The sequence below is a fragment of the Leptosomus discolor genome, chromosome 3 (genome assembly GCF_034619465.1).
Source record: "Leptosomus discolor isolate bLepDis1 chromosome 3, bLepDis1.hap2, whole genome shotgun sequence".
In the NCBI taxonomy this organism is placed as follows: Eukaryota; Metazoa; Chordata; class Aves; order Leptosomiformes; family Leptosomidae; genus Leptosomus; species Leptosomus discolor.
In genome coordinates, this window is record NC_141393.1 from 19,393,528 (window position 1) to 19,416,321 (window position 22,794).

At 38.7% G+C, this 22,794-nt stretch overlaps 2 protein-coding genes across 3 annotated transcripts in view; both read left to right on the forward strand.

The window, feature by feature from the left end:
- Window positions 1-3,123, forward strand: part of RPS6KA5 (ribosomal protein S6 kinase A5) — an 80,462-nt gene extending 77,339 nt beyond the window's left edge. Inside the window, exons 16-17 of the mRNA XM_086463423.1 lie at window positions 919-1,082; window positions 2,062-3,123. Coding sequence (XP_086319549.1) covers window positions 919-1,082; window positions 2,062-2,301 — 404 coding nt within the window. The 3' untranslated portion in view covers window positions 2,302-3,123. The remainder of the gene's footprint in view (window positions 1-918; window positions 1,083-2,061) is intronic.
- A 16,242-nt stretch (window positions 3,124-19,365) lies between these two features.
- The window catches only part of TTC7B (tetratricopeptide repeat domain 7B), a 153,174-nt gene continuing 149,745 nt past the window's right edge, over window positions 19,366-22,794 (forward strand). For both annotated transcript variants that reach the window (XM_086463592.1, XM_086463593.1), the window contains exon 1: window positions 19,366-19,486. In XM_086463592.1, coding sequence (XP_086319718.1) covers window positions 19,366-19,486 — 121 coding nt within the window. The remainder of the gene's footprint in view (window positions 19,487-22,794) is intronic.

A 22,794-nucleotide genomic window follows, 5' to 3' on the forward strand; every position in this document is an offset into this window, starting at 1 on the left:
TATACAATATCTGGATCAGCATCAAAGTGCCTAACCTGACAGTAGTATTCACAGCTTGAGCTATGTCCTGACCCCTAATACAAGTTATGGGTGAAGGGGGACACATCAGAATGTCATTACAAATTACTTGCACGCCTAGCAGAGAGCTTTCTAATGTAATGAGATGCTGATGGAAGGTTAGCAGGGCTAGAAGTAACTGAAGAGCTTCAGAAAAGATGAATTCTCTCTTAAAACATACTTAAAAGCATGGGGATTTTTTATGTTATTTTTGCTTTTGTAAAAACACCAGGTTATAAGGTAGATGTTTTAAAAGCAAAGCTTTTGCAGAAAATTTATTTATTACTGTTTTCTTTTTCCTCGGGCTGTTTTTCAATGTGTACCCAGACTACTGTATTTCTGAACTGCTTCGTTCGCATTTGCAGTGCTTTGATTCCCCTTAAGCTTTTGAGCGTCTAATTATGTTTTCAGCATGAGATGGACACCAATCTTATTTCTACTGAGATGGAGTTCTGAATTTCTGTAGAAGCTGGCTTGTAAGGAATTCTTCTGCCAAAAACTTAGGCATCTCCAGATCCAGACCAGTGGATCACGCAGAGAATATGAGGCTTACTGTCTTGAACTTCATCCTAGACAGGTTTTAAGTGAAGAAATCATGTGGTAGTTCTGAGTTTGTGTGAAGAGAGATGTGAGTTACCAAACAGTTAAATAGCAGTTTCTTGCATTTGATGATTCTTCTGGAGAGGATGATAGTATAACATTGTGTGAGCATTATCTAGGATAAATACTGGCATACCTAGGATAAATATTGTCATTACTTACCAAAGCAATGCATGAGATTTTCTTAAAAAATAATTGCATTTTCTCTTAAAAGAAGATAAATAGCTCATAATATCAAAGAATATGATTTATTTCTATTAGGACTTCTAACAGTGGATCCAAACAAAAGAATTAAAATGTCCAGCCTGAGATACAACGAATGGCTTCAGGATGGCAGCCAGCTGTCATCCAACCCCCTAATGACTCCTGATAACTTAGGCTCTTCAGGAGCTGCAGTGCATACGTATGTCAAAGCCACCTTTCATGTAAGTTCTAAGAAATCTTATGTCATGTGCTAAGTTTTGTCATGTATTAATCTAGATTTTTGTATGTTTTCTTTTAATTTAAAAATACGTATTTGTCTTTATAATTCAGTGATTCCTTATAGCTGCAATTTTTTTCCTCAGTACCTAACATCTATGATTGAGTCCAGTGAAAACATGAATGATGAGGCAAGAATAAATTTCTTGAAGACATTTATACTAATGAAGTTTTCTGGACTGAGACACAGCTGTTCATGAAATAGCTATTATAAATATTCTGTCTCTTAGAGAAATCTATTGAAAGATCTTCAAACTTTTTTGTAAAAGAAGAAACTTTCCATTTAACTGAAGTAACTGACGGACTTTTTGTCCTTATGGTTACAAAATTGCGGTAAAATTTCTGGAACACATCTAGTTCATGTTTTCAGTTTCATGGATAGTTTTTTTAATGGACTTGCTTGTCTACTATTGTGTATTTACAGAAAACATCTGAACTGCAGCTGTGTTATACAAACACAGTGTTGGTTCTCATGATTCCTTCCACAGAGAATAAACTGAAAGTGGACAGATTTATGCTGCAGTACTTGTAGATGCTTATTACCAAGAAGAGAGAAAGAAAGGAATTCTTACTTTGAGACGTCCTGATAACATAATTTGAGCTGAAAGAAAAACTGTAATTTAAGTGTAGTTTCTGAAAATGTAGTCTTAAATAGGTTTAAGGCTTAATAAAAAAAAAAAAAACCTTTTAAATTAAAAAGAACAAGGAGGGGAGGATGTCAGTTAATAATGTTATGTATTGGCTCTTACGTGTATTTAAGGGCTAGTAAAGTTATTGTTACAGCTGCAATAAGGATCAATAGAGATCTGTCAAGAGATTACAGTTTCTCTTACAATTTACCATAGAACATTTGTAATAAGTTAAGAACCATAAAACTTCTTAAACCTCTTGAAAAGCTTGGAATTACCTTTTGTTTTTAAACAGGCCTTTAACAAGTACAAAAGGGAAGGATTTTGTCTCCAGAATGTTGACAAGGCACCTCTTGCAAAGAGAAGGAAAATGAAAAAAACAAGTACAAGCACAGAGACACGTAGCAGCTCTAGTGAAAGTTCACATTCTTCTTCCTCTCATTCTCATGGTAAAACTACACCAACAAAGACACTGCAGCCAACAAACCCTACAGACAGCAATAACCCAGAAACTATCTTCCAGTTCTCTGACTGAAAAACAGATTATATCTTGTCTTGAAGATTTAAGTGATTATAAACTTGGTAGTACGTATATTGTCTTCTCCCACCGTTCCTCCCTGTGGCTTACAGGCTACAGGAATGTCTGTTGCTTTAAAAATGTATTTCAATCATACCTTTTTAGCTTTGTATTTCAATACATGTCTTTTTAGCATTAAGTTTGGTATCACTGGATGTGGTATAATATACAACCAACATTGTATTCTCTTAGGGCTAAGTTACTAGTGTGCAGTCAAGCTCAAGGTAAGGAGCTATGCTGCTCATGGTACAGCTTGGAGGAAGACTGTTTTTTAGTGTCAGAATCTTCCTGCCAGTTTCTTCCCCACTCTTCAGAGAAAGGAAAGCTCTGTAACACGTATAGAACTCTTGGATCTTCTGCTTTTACCCAGCTCTGTGAAGAATGTCATAGAATTTGATTCTTCATGCATGTAAAGAATTATTGGTACAATGCACCAAAGCAGTACAGTACTTTAAGGCCTCTTAAATTTGTGGTTACATTCTGTCCCATTTATTTGAATTTTAAGAGCAAAATATGAAGCATTATGAAATTCTTATGTTGTTTTAAAAAGTAACTCCATATATCTTGTTCTAAACAACTTAGGGTTTTCTTTTTTATTTATTTAATTTTTAAAAAATATCTAAGGTAAAAGATACCTGATAGGGCAAGGTGTCTAGGACCGTGATACAATAATTTTTATTTCTACTTTTTGAAGTTAACTTTTAAAATGTTTTACAGATTCTAAAATGTAATGCTATAAGAGAAAGTGAAATTTCTTATTTGAATGCTTTGGAAAATGGTCACGTGTTAAAATATCTATTTCAAGAATTAATTATAATTTATATTTTCTTTTTATATTTACACAGTAACTTTAAAATACTAAGATTTTTTTAAAGATGCAAAAACTCCAGTTTCAACATTTGTTATTATAGGGTCCATATAAAATGTATACCAAGTTATTTGAATTTTGCAATGTGCAAATATGGCAGTTTAATAGTGATTGTAAAATGTTAGAATATGTTTTCTTTTTTGCACTTTATAACATCAAAAGATGATGTTTTATAATAAAGTGCACTCAGATCTCTCATCCTACAAGGTGCTGAGCACTGTTTTCTGGGTTGAGTGACCTGAAATCCACTGTATTTGGTGGCTGTGGTCATTGTGAAGGAGAATTCTGTACTTTGGAGGAGTGAATCCCTGTATATTACCCACTGTTTTCATTCCTTACTTTAAACTGCGAAGCTCTTTCTATCTTGCTTTTACGTTGTATATAACAAATACTAGACCTGGGCACCTTGTGTAGTGTAGATGTTAACGACTTATGCACTGGGAATACTAAAGGGAAATTATATTGAACACTGTGCTTCACAACTTGTTCACTGTGGTGTTCTACAGTGAAGTATTTCCTACTGTGATAGTATAGTATGTACATAACTGTTTGGAATCATAAATGTGACTTACAGACATCAGCATAAACTTTTAAATCAGTATATTTTATAAATTTATGGAGAGCTCTTTTATTGCTCATATTCTCAATGACTAGGAGTAACTTAAGTGCAAAAGATGACTCCAGGTTTGCAAATGCTTACATGTGTAAGTTTCCACTGAAGTCGGAGAGATTCCTTGTGTAAAGTTAATCATATGCCTAAATTTGTGTGATGGAAGACTAATTGACTAGGGGATTTTGTTAACAGCTTGCTCTCTTTTAAAGTAACCTTAATCGAAACCCTATGCAAAAAAGGTTATAGGAATTGTTTATATCAGTGGTTTTATTTATAGAATTATATCAGTATTGACAAATACAATACATCCATGTTTACAGGGATTATGTGTATCAAAACAAGGCTTTGAAGCCCAACATGTTTGTTCTGTGTTTCTTTAATATTAATAATGGCATTCTGAGGTTTTGGAATTGCTCATGTGAAATAGTTTACTACTTTCTTGATGTGAATGTCAACAGTAATTGCAGCATTAATTTCAGGTTGATGTGAATATTGAGATTTGCACTGTTTATGTAGAAGTAGTATATTTAAAGATCAGTATATGTGCTAATAACACAACCCATTTTAAGTGGCCGATGTTAAAATCTTGAAAAATAATTGTCAATGTAATATATTCAGGTTTGCTTTCTGAATGTTCTCTTTGGAAGTAATCTCAATAGTGAACATGGCTCATTTGTAAAAGAATACTTTTCCTCTCCCCAATAAACTTGCTGTAAATACAACAAACAATTCACCATTAATACTTGTTATGCAGACAGTACAAGTGAATTGAGAGGCTGGAGAACAGATAGCTTGTAAAGTTTGCAGTTTGAGGAGTTCTTGCAATTTGTCTTCAGGATGAGGACAACAAAAAGTAATTTTCGGTTTGGTTTCATTTAAGTGTAAGAAACCTCTGGATACCAGGTGGATTTGGAATATTGTGACCTGGCTGAAATGACTTCTTAAAGTTAGGAGCACAGTACAGTTGTTTCCCTGTTGGGAAATTTAAACTGTTTCTTGACAAACTGATGAAACAAGGAAGAGTGTGCTTGCAGAAGATACTAAATGCTAGAGATAATGGCTGTATTGTAAAGAGGTTTTTTCACACAGGTTTTGAGACTGTTGTGAGACTAAAATTATTAGAATACATCACTTGTGTCACAGACAACTTTTATAGATTAATATTTCTGTGTCTTCTTTGTGCTCTAACAGTAATTATTAAATAAAAATTTAAAACCAGGGTATTCTTTTTGGCAGGGGTAAGTACACTAAGGTGTCACCTTGCATTTGCTTTGAACCAGTTACCTGGAGTAGCTGAAATGTTTATCACCTCTGCCTCCAGGTAACAGAGCTCTCGAGGAGGTATGCTTGACGCTAAGCTGTCTGAATTTTTAGATTAGCATCTTTACATAAACTGCTGATCTCCATTTACATTGGTAAAACCAAGTTGCAAACTAGGCAGCTCAAGAGCAGGTTTTCTTGCTCAGATGTCTCTGCAGGAGATTAGTTACTCTTGGCAGAACAGTGTTGTCTTGTCTTAAATCTGTTGCCCAGCCTGGCACTCTAGGTCATCTAAAGACTGCGGGCCAAATTTTTCATACTCCTACCACTGTTTCAAACTGAAGTGTACAAGCCAGTCTTCATTACTGTAAATACTTTATATTGCCTTGGTAAAGAGGTGTTAGACTGTAAATTATGTTTGTACTCAGATTAAGTTTCCTTCAGGGTGCTGCTGTGCATCAAGGAACTTTAATGCCTAGTAATGCTACATCTCCTACTGTCAGAAATGTAATGCAGTCAGCAGTATGGTGGGCAGATTTGTTTGAAAAATCAAATTTCGTATTAGTAATTATCAGTAAAGATTTAAATAACTAGTGTGGTTATTAATCAGATCTTTAAAGTACTCAATATTTTGTAAAGCTATTTCTTTGTAATGCTTTTAGAAACAAAAATATGAGAAATTAATAGGTAATTCTGCTAAAGGATTTAGAGGAGTGCAAAGGAATTAACATGACGTAATGTTCCTCTGGCTTAGTGAAATTTCTACACTTCTATATAAGGAGAAGCAGCTGAAATATTTATTGTTTCTTAATAGAAGGGTCAGTGCATTTGGCATATCTATTGTTTACTGCTGCAAAAACACTTTATTAAAATGCTTTATTAAACAGATTTGAAGGGTAACACAAAATTCAGTATTGCACCAGAATGGATTGAGGCTTCAAGTTGGCATTGATGGTGCACGTATTTTCTCAGCCCTTTTCCATGGCTACGATTCTGAATGAGATAATGATACCTGCACAGCCATGTTCCCCAGCATTCATGCAGGAACAGAATAATTCTTGGCAGAAAATATTCACAGAATGATGATGTATGCTTATTGGTTGTGATGTGTTGCACAAGTGTCTTACATTTTTAATATATGCATGTATTACATGCATGTGTGTAGCTACATGCTGTATTGCATGTCTAGGCCTCAATTCAAAGTAATGCCTTGCTTAAGAGAACCTGTGCTTAAAAATCAGTTCTTGACTCACACAGATTCAGAGGATCAGACAAGGGGGCTACCACAGAAGAGGAAGAAGGTTATGAAAAGTCAGATGAGAGGCTTCTGGGAAGATGTTTTCAGGGGTAGATTTCTCCCCTCGCTATCTCCATGTGTGTGTAATATTCCCTGACACTGAATTGCAAGCTTTCATGCCAGTTACCCAGCATAAACACATTTCCTAACTCTGCAGGCCTGCGAGTATGTGTGTATGTGTGTCTACACACAAGTGTGTATCTTTATGTGACATTTTGGTCTTCAGTTGGAATTTTTTGTTCTTTCTCAGGTATTGTGCCAGGTGTTTTTACGAAGTTGGTGGTCTTTATTCTTTTCCTCCATATATGACAGTCTTTCTCAGCACCCATTTTTACATTGTGAAACATAACATTGCCTTCCTTCAGCTGAGGTAGTTGACTGAATATTCTGGATTGAGAGAACAGGATAAAACGTGTCTGTTTCTGCTGTAAAGAGATAAAAGTGCTTTGATCTTGTTCTACCTGTGAGAAAGACTTCTCAGTTTGCTTTTTTGACCCACAGGGCACTGGATTCTGTAAAAAAATAAAACATGCGGAGCTGTTGGCTAGCTCTTGGCTGCCATCCCGCATTTTAATATATCATTTGTTCAATAGATTCTGGATGTTCACAACACCTCTGTAGAAAAGTAAACTTGGGATGATTCCTGTAGTCTGCACTAGTAAATAAAGTGATGCTTTCAATTACACATAGACCAGCTGGAGCAGTCTTGTTTCTTGTGCCTGGAAGCAGCAAGAGTGGTGAAATGCAAGACACCTGCAATAATGTAAATTTGAAGAAAACCTGCATTTTGACGGGTGTTCTGTGTGATAGAAGAGGAAGTCTGCAACTGCCTGGCAATTGATGGTAAGTGTTTAGGTAGATGGGATGGGCTGGGCTGGCCTGACAGCTTACCGACAGGGCCATTCCTGATCGTTTCTGCTGGCCACATGCTCTACCTCTTTCTTGGTTCTGGTGTTTGTATCACTTCTCAGCCAGCAGAGGTGGGGGCAATAAAGTGTTCTATTAACTTTGTTAAGGCGTTCTGCTTAACACTGGATTAGTTGATTTTATAGTTCATCCAAAGTAAAAGTAGTAATGAAGCATTGCAAAACCTAATATGCTATAATGGTATGATTTTTGAAAACTAATACTTTGTTCAGAGTTAGAAAGGAATCCGTACTGTTCACACATAAAATCTTTTTTTAAAATTGGCAACCAATCTGGCTGTATTCACAAAATTCATGCAGAAGTCTGCTAACTTCCTTTGAAATGCCAACAATAAAGCAGAGAAAAACACAACTCTTTAATTGCTCAGGAACTGCTCAAAAACCTATCACAGATGAAACTGCAAACTGATTGCAAACTTGCTGCATTTTTCTTAATAAAGAGATAATTTTACTTGGTCAACAAATCAAGCTTCAATTCTTAACATTCGTCTCATCTATGTTCATCTGATTTTCCTTGGGGATTTTTGGAAGTATGTAATTGTCTTAGTATGATTGTGACCAAGGGTTTATATTCATAAGTAAGATAAGATCTAAGTATTTAGGCTAAGGCCTTGTGAATAACCAAAAGTAGTCTGCTGGGAAAGGTAGTCACTATCTTAAGCTAGTTTAGTTCAAAATATACATGTATATTACTGATATTTGGTGATATAACTACATCTAACCAAGTACATTTTATATCAGTTATGAGTGTGATCTTGTATGCCACATTCAGCTATGTTAAAAAAGCCTTCAAGTGTAAACTAGTCTTTGGAATTACACCAAAGTGAGAAGAAAGTGGAGGGAAGTTGTATTTAAAGACTATGATGCAAAAAGGGGCCAATACCCAAGGCTTGTCTCCCAAGTTCCGCTGACAGAGGTGACTAAGCAATAGTGTCATTGCATTGTCTGTAGAAGTTTACTCATTATTAACAGTATGTCTCTTTTTTTTTCCCTTTAAAATCAATATACAGTGGAGAAGAGAAACTAAATCAATTCACAAAAGCAGCAAGTACCTCAAAGCTTTTCTCAGATGTTGTCTTAAATGAGTTCTCATCCTTCAACTATACAGCTCAGCTGTACATAATAGTTACTGTGCATAATAGTGTTGAAGCTATGCCCACTTGAGGGAACAGGATCCCACTGGTGTGTTCATTGTACAGTGATTGTACGAATTAGAACCCCAGGTGCTATATCCCTGCTACTTTTAAGTTCAGTAGGTACTCTTCTGCTTAACATGTATCACCATGTCAGTCCATCTGTATGCAGTCCTGGCAGGTCATCTACTTTAATTTTAAAGCTGTCAGATTAAAAGGAAAATGAAGATCTACTTCAACACCAAAGTGAGAACAGGCCTTTAATCTTAACCTACATCTGGATTATGAAAAATGAATAAAACCTTGGCATTGGCTTTCCACCTTGACAGTCTTATCATTAAGATGCTACTGCAGCAAATTTTGATGCAGTACAGATATCTTTACTGTACTGATCCCTTTCACCTGTAGAGAAAGAAACCTGCAAAATTATTTCCTGTCAGAAAAAAAATAATCTTTTGCTAAAGTCACAGTAGAGAAGATCATCCGTAATTTCTGCCTTTACCTCTGAAGCTGAAAGGGCAAGAAACGAATTGGTGACAGATTCTGACGGCTGGTTATAAAGGAGCAGGCTGTGTTAATTTGCAGTAAGTGGAACAGGGCGTGCTATTTCTTGTGTCAGTGTGGGCAGGGAGCGGAGAGAAGGAAAGAAATGGGAAGAAGGGAATGCTGAGTGCCTTGTGTCACCGTAATGTACAGGATGTTCTGATTGCATACCATTGCTTTTGAAGCAGCAATGGTCTCCACATTTAACTTAAAATCTTTACCAAAAAAAAACCCAGATTAATCTGTCGAACTTCATTCTTGGAGGGAAATGGTGCAATTTTCAACTGGTAAAGGTGGCAATATGGACACTGATTTCCTTAACTCACTATATGCCAGTTATCGACAGATTAGTGAGATTTTCTTTCTGACAGGTATGTACTTGTCTAAAATTCTTAGTCACATCAACAAAGTGCAAAACCTTGTGGCAGAAGTTTACCAAAAAGTAAGAGAAGTAATTGCTGTTGTTTATTTTACCCAGTATCAGGATATTCAGAAAATGAATGAGGATAGGGTTCTGATTTTGCATGTGGAAAAGCACTAGGAAGAGAGCACAGTTTTGTGAATGCAGTGCTGGAAGAAATAAAGCTGTTTTCTGGATGACTGCTCAGAACTCATTGAAGATTTTTGGAACCAGATCTCACCTGAATGCTCCTGTCTCTAGAGCTGTTAAAAGTCTGATCTGGAGGATGGTAAGCCCATCCTGTTGTTGGCCAGTCCTGTCAGAGCCACAGGTTTGTGAAAATACGTTGTTGGGGCTTCTGTCTTGAAGGTACTTTCCCTTATGAGTAAGTCTTGCTAACCACCAGGGAATGAACAACATTGGGCAATCAGGTTCTATAGCTGTGTAGAATGATAACTGTAATGAAGGTTTTGATCTTCGGTCAGCCCATTTTCTTTTCCAGGCCGTGGTGTTCAAAAATAGGAAGAGATTTTTCTGTTGCCCTAAATTAACCACTGTGGTGGCTTCAAAGTTAAATGGAAAGTACTACTGGAGAAGTACATCATGTCGTTATTAACAAGTCAACCTTTGTTTCCCTTAGGAGAAGTTCTTGCCAGAGCTGCGCACAGCACAGAGCAGCAGTGTGGATGTTCCCCTCGGATAGCTAGTGGTCTGCATGCCCATTGTTCTTCTGACTCTTGAAGTTGTGCTGGGATCTCTTCTCACAGAAGAATTTAAAAAAAAAAAAAAAAAAAGCTGAACACCTGAATGCTAGGCGGATGGTACTTGGGCAGAGGCAGTTTTGTAGGTAATAACCAAGGAAGTTTATTGGCTGTTGTGTTATGCACAACTTCTATGGCAGTAAGAAGTATCTGAACAAGCCTCTAAGACAGACTGATAGTATTTGAGATATTACCAGTCTCTAGCACTCAGGAGCTTGTTTTTGGAGAAGAATGTGTGAATATGCCTATATTTTAAGTCCTGTGGTGAAATGCTATCAGTATACCTAAAGAATCCCACGTTTTTCTAGCGTACATTTGGGTTAAGTAGGTTATGCAGGTTTTGGTTTGTGTTTTTTTAAATTAAATTATTATTTATTTTTACTCCCCCTATTGTATACTTAGTTCTGTTCCTTTCCTGAGCTTTCTATTTAATGCTCTTATCACTTCAATTTCTCTAGTCTTTTTGTTTGTCCTGAAAGGCAATGCATGGATCTTTCTGCCCAAAAAAACCTGTAGAGTCAAATGTCCAATATATAGAAGGAATAAAAATATGAAGGAAGGCTATGCAACAGACTTCCCTTTATCAGAAGTGTAAAAATATCTAGCTTAAAATACACTGATCAATGAATAGGTGTCTTACTCTTCAGACAACTTGTATTTGATAAAGGGAATGAATAGTGTTAGAAGTACAAAAAGAATAGTTTTAAAAATACAAAAAAAAAAAAATCTGTTTTGAGAATGAGTGCAACCTCAAATAGCACCTTCAAACTTGAGTCTGAACAACAAGTGTCAGAACTGTCTGGCTGATTTGTCTTTTACACTTTGAAGTAGGATTTGGTCAGAAGCATGTAGGAGAAATCAGCTTTGTCCTACAGATCTGAAACTTTGGATTTTCAAGGACCTTTACTTGGACCCATCAGGAGCAATAAGAAGCTGAAAGCTGGCAGTTATTCCCTGGAAGCTTTGCTCATGAATCATCTTTGTGAACTGAAGATACATAAAGCCCATAGAATGATAGTTCACATTTGTCCCCAACCAACTGTAGTCACAGTAACATTATTGCTTTCTACTTTAGTTTTTATCAAGCAGCTAAAAAAAGCGCATATGTTCTGTTGTTACCTGGTCTGTGCTGAGAGGTAAGATGATCTCCAAGGCAGCGAAGCAGACTGGAAGTAGTCTGTTCTGTGGTTTCAGGCAAATGCTAGACCTTTTAGAGACTTCTGTGATCACGTTGCTGTATTTTAAATGAATTGAGGCTCAGTCCTAGTTTTGCCTGGAAATCTCTAGTTGAACTTTTTGTAGAAAGGAGCTATGACATAGCAGAGTACGTGAAGAGGAAGAATTTTAATTTCTGGAGGATCTCAGAAGACATGAGCAGAATTTGTCTTTCTGCCAAGGAGAGCAAGGTTTAGGCAGTAGAGTTCTGAAAGGTTGAGTACGCCCAGATAAAGTAAAGCCAGCTGAATACTGCAAGAACATAAGAAACGTCCTACTGAGTCAAACCAATGGGACCAGAAATGCATGCAGCACTGAAGATGCAGGCGTGTCATGATTTACAGAGTGGCAGAATGATGCCTGCTGCTTTGTTCTCAGTAGCCTTCCTGGTGGTGACTGGTGTTTTGTAGGCTGCCACTGCACAATGCAGGGATTTCGGGGAATGGTCTGTGATTTCCTATCTGACATCCTGTGTAGAACAAGGTATCAAATGCAAATCAGTTAGCCTTCTGTAAAGCAAATAACTTGTGTTTGGCCATTTCATGTTACCTGGAAAGAATCCAGTTTTGGTTTGGAGACATCAGGACCTGAAGAATACACTGCCTCTTTGGTATTTGACCAAGTAGTTAATTATCCTGATAGCTTTTAAAAAGATCTAATTTATTATTTAAATTTGTTTGTCGCAGGTCTCCAACTTTGTGTTCTTATTTTCTCTATTTATCTATTTGTAAACGCTGTTTATTCACATGAAGTTTAACTTCCTGAACATAAAGCCAGTATTTTGTTGGTTCTGCTAATTGTTATGGCAGAGATAGACTGTTGGTTGGCTGGGTCTCTTAACTCTTATTTGCTATGCAGAAATAGCAGCTAGCACTCCTGTTACTGGGTCTACATTTTGCCAGTTCTTAGTATTTCTGCCTGATTGGAGGTCTCTTGGAATTTGCCCCAACTGATCTTAAGAAGTCTCCTTCTCCCCTTTCTACTAAGGAGCTTGCTTTTGGGACATCATAATGTAACCTTGTATGCAAATTACCAGGTTTTTCTCTTAGGGTCACATCAGAGTAGGCAGGCTGTACTCTACCACAATCTTCTGCCTTCCTTTGGCACATAGGCACAAGTCCCGTGTCCTGACGATGCCCCTGGCATTCCATGAGCTATTCAGAGGGACCTGATGAGACCAAAGGGGGCAACGCTTTGTTTTAGGACTTTTGTGTACTAATCCTGGATCAACTGATTTTTAAGACTTCTCTCTAATTAATAACATAATTGAAAAATCTAATTTCAATGCATGATTTTTATTTTCAAACACAGACCAAAAATAACTGCTGGACACTCCTTTATATCACATACATTTTTCTTACCTCTCAATAGTAATGAACTGATGAGGTTCCTAGACTTTTTTTCCATTATCTTTACCCTCAGCATCTCCCGATCTTTGTGGATTCCTTTAATTTATTTCATTTTCCTTACCCATTTGTCGTAGTACTCACAACATACAGCAATTTCTGTTAATGTTTTAAAATGTAGCCTACAGGTTTGGAAACTTTCAGAAATTATATGTAGTTTTCGACTCCCTCTGGTGGTCTGGCAGTGTTGTTGGCAAGTTGTTTAACTGCTAATACTCATGGCAACAAGGAAAATGTTTGAATGCAGTGTGACACTGTAGATTCTTCATATTTAACCATCATTGTTTGTCCCAGATGCATTTAAATAGCAATGGGGAAATACTGATGTTTATTAATAATACAAATAATTTTAATTACCAGTGAGTAGCTAGGTATATTGTGAAACAAAAAAAAAAAGTGAAAAATCAAAGGTTTTCTTCTATGTAAGAATTGAATTTATTTAAAGGGATTGAACTTAAGAGATGTAACTCAACTGCTGCACTCAGTAGATTCATTGTGAGAAACACTTGATCTTCATCTTCTCTTAAGTGGTCACAGAAGTGCAATTTGAAACAGCAGTTATGGGAAGACAGTGATTCCTGTGTAGAGAGAAACTGATCTGGGAATAAAACTGAAGGATGATTTAAGCCAATAACGTAACAAAATTAAACAATTGTACTACAGAGAGAAGAGCTGCCACTATTTTCTGTGCTGGATAGAAAAAAAGCAACTGAAAAGCAGTGGGCTAATTAAGATGCAAGAAGCTTGCATCTTTCTAAAATACATAACTTATTTTTTAAAATCCAGAGCACTTCTGTTCTGGGTACTTTTTGCATAAATGAGTCAAAAGAATAGGAAAATGTCTTTGCCACCGAGGTTCAGTTTGTGTATGAAGATTATTGAGCTCAAGCAAGAGATTAAGCTACATGTAGGTGAATCACGTCTATCAATTTTGTTACTGTGCAAATATATGGTGTGGAGACCCTCTTCACCTGCTGCCCTACGAGCATCGCTGCGGGACAACAGTTTGAAATACAGCAGGACAAGGCTTACCCTGAGTGTAACACAATGGTAGGCCCTTAGACCTTACCTTGGCTCTTCCGTGAACTGAAAAGTAGCCAAATCATCTGTTTGAATTCCTTAGGTCTTTGAACAGGCTGAAAAGTTTTACACTGGCACAATAAATGTGAGAAACAGCAAACTACAGTATTTTGCTTCCTATTTTCCTTCCTGTTAGTTACTGCATGTTAATATAGTATAGCAACTTTACTGGCAACATAACTTTGTAAAAATACAGTTGTGGAACAGGCAGCAATTCAGATATGAATACTTACAGCTATTCAGCCTATGAACACCAGTGAAATGCTTTTTTAAAAAATCCTGGGAGATGACTTTTTTCTTTTTTCTTTTTTGTGATGTAGAGGATATTTCCAGAAAGAGTATGACAGGTTTAAAATGTAGTATGAAAGACTGGGCCAAAGCGATATGATTTTAAATATGTATTGTCAGTTGAGTTGATACCCTTTGTTGCTCTTTCATTGGCAATGCTGGTTCCCATTTAGCATGAACAGCCTTGGAAAGTATCTCTTTCAGAGTCTGACATTTTATCTTTTGCAGCACAATTAGTAATTGAACTTCAGATTCAGCTTTTCAATAGCAATCACTATTAACACTGTAATTTATTAAAGACTAAGAATTAACATCAAGGGATTTCATACAATAGTGAAAAATAAATATTTGCCTGATTTGTTACATTCCTTTTAAAATATCAGTTGTACAGCCCATTGTTTGACAAGTGCAGTATGAATTGAATCAGTTTGAGAGCAATAAACTGCAAAATCAAAAGTCCATTATGAAGAAAAAAAAATGCTTTTCAGGTTCCTAGGTTTTCCTGAATTGTTTTTTGTATGATTTTAACATTCAAACACCAGTAAGGGCTTAATGGTTTACAAAATAATGCACATTCACAGATGTAACTATTTTATCTTTAACAAAACAAACTCATCTAAGTACAAACCCTTGAAAAGTTGAACTATTTTGATAAAGCATATTTCACTTCTTATATGACTATTACTTGCTATGAAGCAGGGGTGGCAGGTTTTAAAATGTGCATGTCGTCGAACTGTTGATTTTGCGGATGCTGTTCAGTCTCACTTTCCTTCCCTTTAAATTGCAATTTGATATTCTCAGAAAGGAGCCAAGTGTCACTGTGAAATTATTTTCTTTAACAATTTTCATATGGTCTGTTCTAAATGTCATTGAGATTACTGGCTTCAGTAGGAATGGAGAACTCTGCAATTACCTTGCTTCACTAACAGTGTTATGCTAACTGGAAAAAAAAAAAAAAAAGACTTAAGATTTCAGTAAAATTTTTGCTTCTATAATGCTGATTAGTTATGCCCTTCACTGTAGAGAAATACTTCTCACATTAGTGCATTTTGGCCTGAAAATTTTTGTGCTTCACATTTGAGAACTGCAGATGATAGGAGTTGAATATGATTGCTTTAAAAAACAAATAATATTTGAATCGCATCTCTGATCACTTGCAATAGAATACATTTAACATCTTAATAGACATTAAAATGTTGATTTGAGTTGAAAGATAAGAAACTGGTAAAATAAGGATTTGTGTGGAGGAAAAGCTTCTTATTAATACTGACTTTTTAATTCTAGTTTACACTTTGTGGAGATAAAATAAGGACCTTTGTGCTGCCTTCTGTAATGTATTTCCCTCAAAATCATCATCTTTGTGATATATGCTATAGAAACTGTGAGGAAGAAAATAGTTTTAATAATCAGCACTTTGATTAGCAACTTCAGACCAGCTCTACTTGGAAAAAAACCCAAACCACTGGTCAGTGTGCCAGACTAAAACCAGAGTAGTAGGTAAATTTGCATATTAAACACTTTCTGTGTAAACAGTGAAACAACACTTGCCATTAAGCATTGATAGCCTTTGACACAAATTGGATGTTAAGCTCTAACTAGCCTGTTCTTTCAAGGGCCTCTGTACCAGTGAGCTGACTTCAGCAAAGCTGTCAGGAAAATACTGTCTAAACTTTTTTTTTTTAAATAAAGGAAAGCTAGAACAAAGGTGAGATTTGATTCATACCATGCCACTTCAGCAGTGAATAGTATTTGCCTAAGAACCCAAAAACTGTCTAGAAAAAAACCCAGTGATCTTGTAGGTTTGCTTGAGGTTTTTTTTTTTGCTCATGTGATTTTTTTTTTCTAGCATTCTATATGAATGTTACCTTTGAAAGTGCGAGTACTTTTTGAATTGTTTTTTTTTCCCAATTCCTTGTTATAGAATGTTTAGTAGATTAAAATGTTACTTTATTTAAGTCAGTTTATATTCTCTGTAACTTTTACATTTTTACTGGTTTAAGACCCCATCACTTCTGTTTCTCATAGTTCTGTGTGGAGTACTGGTGCAGAAAACTTCTTTACCATGTTTATTTTCAGGTTACCAGATGTATCAGAGTACTGTATCGATGTGTTCCTGTGTACTGAAAGTTCCTGTTTCTTCATACCAAGCTCATGAAATTGCACTGAACTATCTATTATTGCTCTTACTTCCCCGTGTTTGAGGGGATTAGAGTGGGAGAAGTGGCACAAGGCAAAATGCTTGACCCATGCATCTTAGTTTTTCTGCATTTTAGTTTTCCACCCTTTTCAGAAACCAGGTATATCTCTATATGTTCTAGCTAGCCAGCTACCTCACCTTACAAGCAGACTTCCTATTTCTAGCAAAGTGCATGTATGCTTCAGGCTGTGCCAACAGTTTACTAAACAGGACAATTCCAGAAACCACACTTTGTTTCAGTTTGAAAAAATAAGTGGCAATTGACAAAATATGTAGTCTCAGACTTCTTTTCTATATCACTTCTATGGTATTCATTCCAGATCTGTTATCGTATACAATTATGGGTCATCTACAATGGAATCTTCTCAGAGCAGTCTTGGGTATATGGAAGTTTTATTAATGTTAAAGCATGTTTTCTAATTGTTCCAGTGCATTTCAAAATGTACTAATTCCTTTTGCATAGATGTCTTACTTCATAAATAGTAGCTGTTGAGATAATAAGCCTGATGAACTGTTATGTAAATATTTTAATAGTATTCTTCTGCTGGTAGCTTTTACTGAAATGATGTGATCTGTGCTAACAAAATGTGTTAAAATTGTTGTGAATAAATATGAATAACTTTCATAAATTAACTTTTCAAATGTTGAAATTTTAATTCTTATAGTTTTATGGGTAAAAGAACTATAGTTATGATATCAAAGATTTTGAATGATCATTGCTTTCCTGCCTCATTTTTAATTTAATCGTCTTCTGTCTCCAGTAAAACACTGTGCTATAATCCGTTTAATGTTCTCTGGATCTTCTGAAACCTCATGTAAGCAAAAAATGCTTTATCACGTATTTCTCCTTTTGCTTTTGTTGCAGTATTAAATCTTCTTTCCACTCCTGCAGTACTCCATTGTATTTCTTAAACAGTATCAGAACATAACAATGTTTCTATTTCACTTTTTAAAATCTGAAGTATACTTTGAAATTGGACTATAACCTGAAAGTGCTTTAACAGCAACTTGATAAAAAGGCAGATCACAATATCTGAATTTTGTGCTATTATGATTTTAATAACACTGGGGATGGAAAGTAAATTAGTTGAAACACTGAGGAAGACATCTGATACCTGTTGTAGAGTTGCAATAGCTGTGGGGGCCTGAGGATAGAAGCAAAACAAGGTTTATAGGAAGTGGATATTTATTACATTGAGGATACAACTGGGGAACACATGGGCAAGCTTTTAGTGACACAAGCCTGGGTCTGTTCCCAATCAATTAAAGATTTGATGGCAATTGTTGATTTTCTGTCTTTGAAAAGATGCATCCTTTTTCTGATCTTTCAGCTGGTGATCAAAACAAAGCAAAATGTGGGAAGCCACCTGCCCCTAGTATATGTGACAGACACACACGTGCACACACTAACTAGAAAATTGTTTAGAAATTCTGTTATGCAGACAATGACTCTACTGATGCCTATAGGCATGTCATGTTTACATTTAACTGATCTATTTATATAACAGCACATAAAGGTGACTGGTGATCGTATTGTTCCCCAAGAGTTTGAAGATTATAATTCACAGGATCTGGGGAATAAGATAGATTGTTCTTGGGAGTTATGAAACAATGACTGACCTGTCTCAGGCTGGTATGTTACGTCTGCCCAAATTTGACTTCTCGGTTTGTGATCTTGACATTTCTGAAGACTAAAATGTGCTGGATCCAAAGGATGCACTGCATATAAGAGCAATAATAGCATCCATCCCTGTATTTTGAATCTTCAAACCAGCAAAGGGATAGTCATCCTCACAAACTCAACCAAATACGTGTTGGCCTTACTCATGTATCCTTTCTGGGGATAAAGAAAGCTGATTGTACAAGTCTGCAGTATAACCCAAGGATGGGGAGCAGGACATTTAAATTCATGTTTTGTCTTATGTAGCAGATTACATCACATCTCTGCAAAACCTGTTCTCTCACTGGGCTCTACCCTTATTTTGGTAAGAGTAAATAGCAATTTGTGTGATTTTTCTTCAATGCAGTCTTGGTCTTTTTCCTACATATTTCAGCGAAAATCAGTCGTGGTGGTGGTTGTTTGAGGTGTGTATCAGTTTGTGGAACTGGTCTGTCACGTGTGATGTAGGGTTTGACAAAGACACATGGTATTTATTGAATTTTTTCAGCTATTATTTTTTTGTTCCACTCAAATGTTGGAAATGCATTTATTTTCTCAAAAGGGGGCATAATTATGTCCAGTGCAGATCTTTGTTGTACCCTCTGCTGTTTAACTAAGGAGCAAGTGAGCATCGAGCTGGTGGGCTGCGCTGCCAGCCACTTTTCTATAGGACAAGCTGTGAAAGAGTATCAGCTACACGAGACCGCAGAGAAAGTGTGGTGTGAGGTGTGTGGATGAAGACAAGAAGGAGAACGCCTTTAAATAGATTAAAAACCCTGAAGCGAGTGTGGACGCATGGTTTCAGGGTGGGGGAAGAGGCGGCCATTAGTGGGCAGGAACTAATTTTGTGTGACACTTTGTGGAAGTGGAGAAGTACAGCAGACGGGGTGATGCTATATGTCATCATTAGCTTGGGGAAGGACGAGACGAGATGAACTTTCCTTCCACCCCCCCGCCCCCGGCAACGTGTAAAGGAGCAGTTCCTGTCGGCGGCTGCAGGAGCCCGGCCGTACCGGCCCCGCTCCCAGCGGCACCTTCAGCACCGCGGCCGTCTCCTCGGGCAGCCTGCCTCCCCCCTCCCCTCCCGGTGTCGGCGGTGCCGCGGGAGGCAGCCTCGGCCGTAGCCGCGCTCCCCGGGCGGGCTCCGGGCCGCTCCGGCCTGGCCCCGCCCCGCGCCTCCCCGCCGCTGCCCGCCAGGTGGCGCCACTCCCGCCGCCAGCGCGGCGCGGGCCGCAGCCCTCAAGTTCCGCCGCTCCAGTCGCCGCTCGCCGCCGCCCAGGCGCCCGGTGCCGCCGCCGTCCTTTCCCCGCCTCCCCCTTCCCGCCGCCCCGGCCCCTTCCCCCGCCGGGGCCCATCGGGCCGGCCCGGCCTGGCCATGGCCACAAAGAAGGCCGGCTCGCGGCTGGAGACGGAGATCGAGCGGTGCCGGTCGGAGTGCCAGTGGGAGCGGATCCCCGAGCTCGTCAAGCAGCTCTCGGCCAAGCTCATCGCTAACGGTGCGGCGCAGGGCGGGAGGCGGCAGGCCGCGGCGGAGGGCCCGCGGGGGGCGGCCGGCAGTGCTCCCGGACGCCGGGCCCGGCAGGTGCAGCCGGGCGGGCCGGCGTGAGGGGCCTGCGGGCCACCCTGCGGTGCCCGGGGAGGCGGCGGGGCGCGGGGGCCGCTGGAGGGGCGGGCAGAGGGTCGGGGCGGCTCGGCCGACGGGGCCCCGCGGAGCAGGAGCCCCGAGGAGGGAGGCGGGTGCCGCCGAGGGCCTGACCCCGCCGTGCGGGCGCCTCGGAAATCGCCGCCGGGTGGCGAGCTGGGGCGCCCGCCCCCAGCCTGAGCGCCCCTCTCAAATCCGAGGGAGGCCGCGTTTCGTCTCGGCGGCAGCGGGGCCCTGTGGGTTTTCGTCCTGAACTGCTGAGCAGCGCGATGGTTTATCACGAGTGTTGCAGTTCCACAGGCACGCAGGCTGACAGCGTGCCTAAAGCCCTAAATGCCCTTCTGCCTAGCCAGAGCGTCTGTGCACAGCGCGTCATATGAAGGCTTCTGTCCTTTTGCTTAAAAACATACCTCAGCAACACAGCGCAGCTTCATTTGTTTTCTTGTAAAAGCTACGATTGGTTTGTTTGCTCTTTTATGCCTTATATCACAGACTTTTAAATGTTTAGCTGAAGCAGGTGAAAAGCACAACTTCCCTCGGAGGTATGGAAGTGCCTAATGAACAAGGGAGATGCAGGGAAGTTCTCTTTGGCATGGATGCCTTCATTTTTGTGTGAGAAAAGACATGGGGATAGTGTCTACTTCTCTGGGCTGGCTCATCTGCTTGAGGTGGACCTGGACGTATTTTTAGAGAGAAATCAAGTCTTCAGAGACAGAACTTGGGGTGAATTCAGAGGTGGTAAGTTTAATAGAGAAGATGAGCTGTAGGGTAGGCATCAGTAGGAGTGTGTGGCAGAAGCAGTGATAGCTTTGCACATTTAGGCAGGGAAGAAAACTGCATGATTCAAGCCTATAGAAATAAAAATCAAAGAGGAAAAGCCCGACTCAAAAAAAATTATGGAAAATTCATTTAATCAAAGTAAAGAGAAGAGAGAGACTTTAGGAGTAGACAGGATAACCTTGCATGTGTTGGTCTTGAGAACACCTGGGTGATGATCCTGAAACACGCTGGTATTATACTAACTAAAAATAAACACAAGTGAAGAAGTAGAAAGCATTATGTTTAGTTAAGGACATGCTTCACTGAGTTATAGACTGTGAAACAGTTAGAGATCAGTTCAAGCAAAGGCAAATGTTTTCTGGCTGTCCAGTTGAGAAGTACGATCTTCATAGTTTTAAGGTGTACTAAAGTATTTCAGACTGGTGGGGAGAGCTAGACAGATGTTATTGACAGTTCGACTTAAATTTCCCTGACCTGGGTATTTCTTACTTAACTGAAGCGTATCAGAGAAGATTATGCAGCCTGCATGACTGTATACTTCAGTGATTTTCCGATTATGGTATCTTCTAGACTCCGTACCCATCAAAATACAAATTATTGGAGCATTTACTGATCTTTAAAACATGGGAAAGTATCATATGTAGATTTTTGTCTCTTTCTGATAGCACAGGAATGATTACATCAATGTCCGTGGCTTCCATGTTCTAGCTGAGAACATCAGCAGTCAGTAAGCTAAGTGATCATAAGGGACTCTTCTTTTGTGGAGTAACACAGGAAGAGAGAAACTTATTTAATGAAATATGTGCCCCTGCTGTTGAGAGTGTCTAAAACTGGTTGTTTGTGTTCTAGATCCTGGTGTATCTAACAGGTTGCAGGCCAAGATTACCAGCTAGTGAGACAACGAAGGAGAGGCAATGCCTCTTCCACCTGTGAAGAGAAATATGAACTCAAAGGTGCTCCAGTGTGTATCCCTGTTGTTAGTTAATCTGAAGCAATTAATTGAAGAAAAACTACTCTGAACTTTATTGCTTTCTTCTGTAGTAATGCTCAGTTTTACAAATCAGCTAGGGAATGGATAACAAAAGATGGGTTTTTTGGCTGAACGTGGAAAATGTATCATAGGAATGATTTAAAAGCATGAGAGGAGGAAAAAGAGGGTAGAGGATCTTCATTCTTTCCATATGTATTGGTGTGTAGAGAAATGGCTCTGAGTCTTGAACACTGGAGCATTTTAACTGAGGATATCCACATTGATAGGAAGAGGGTTTATTGCTCTTTGGACACAGATGGGAAGGAATCCTGTGGGGAAGCTCTCTTGTAATCTCTTCAGTCTTGCACTATTGCAAAAGAATAGACTGTTACTTTAGCAGGAGTTAGTTACACCTCCTGTTTGGAAATGGGGATTAGAGGATTTGACAGAAATTTTAAAGGGACAGATTTTTATTTGGGCTGTCTTGCATTGATATAGTATTTCCTGTTATTGAGATTCCATCCCTTGAAGCTTGCAACTCAAATTAGGTGAAGGAAGAAATAGCAATGACAGCTCCCAGGCGAAGGTCTGTGTGGACACATAAGGCAATAGTATACACTTCTGTAGAAGCACAGCACTTGAGAGGTGCAGTATTTTGAGTGGTCTCGGTTATTGTAATGTTTATTCTGTTCTGCTGATGGATCCTGTGTGCTCCCTCGTAGAATTAGGAGCCTGTATGAAACCTGACAGTGGATCAAATGACAGTTTATGTAGGATTTTGGATACGCAAAAATGCCGCTTCCTAGAACCAATTTCTGTGTCTGATGGATTGTATTTGAAAGGCTTTGTGAACTTACTGAGCTTTAAGATAAAGAGGAAAGAGAAATGTTAAGGATTGGTCATGCCTTTGCTATTCTGTAAGTAATAGTCACAATTTGGATCATGGAAAACGTGTGCTCTGTGTCAAGCCTGTGACTTTTATCATTTTTCACAAAGAATAGATAGGTGAAAGAAGAGTCTTTAACCTGACTCAGAATTGTTAGGCACTTGCCCAGTTTGTATTACATTTCTCTCCTTCAGAACCAGGACTCAGCAGCAGTAGTAAGATTCCTGCTGTGTAACACAAATCTCGCTTCATCAGCACTCCTGTGAAAGATTGGGTCAAAACTTGTTACGTGCAGGTATGGTGGGTTAGCCTTGGCTAACAGCAAACTGCTCAGTCTCTCCCCTTCCTTAGTGGGGCAGGGGCAGAAAATAGGGCAAGACTTGTAGCTTCAGATGAAGACAGGGAGATCACTTGCTGGTTACTGTGGGCAAAACAGGCTCAACTTGGGGAAAATTCGTTTAATTTGTTGCCAGTTAAAATAGATTCAGATAGTAAGAAACAGAAAGACAGACGTGGAAACAATACT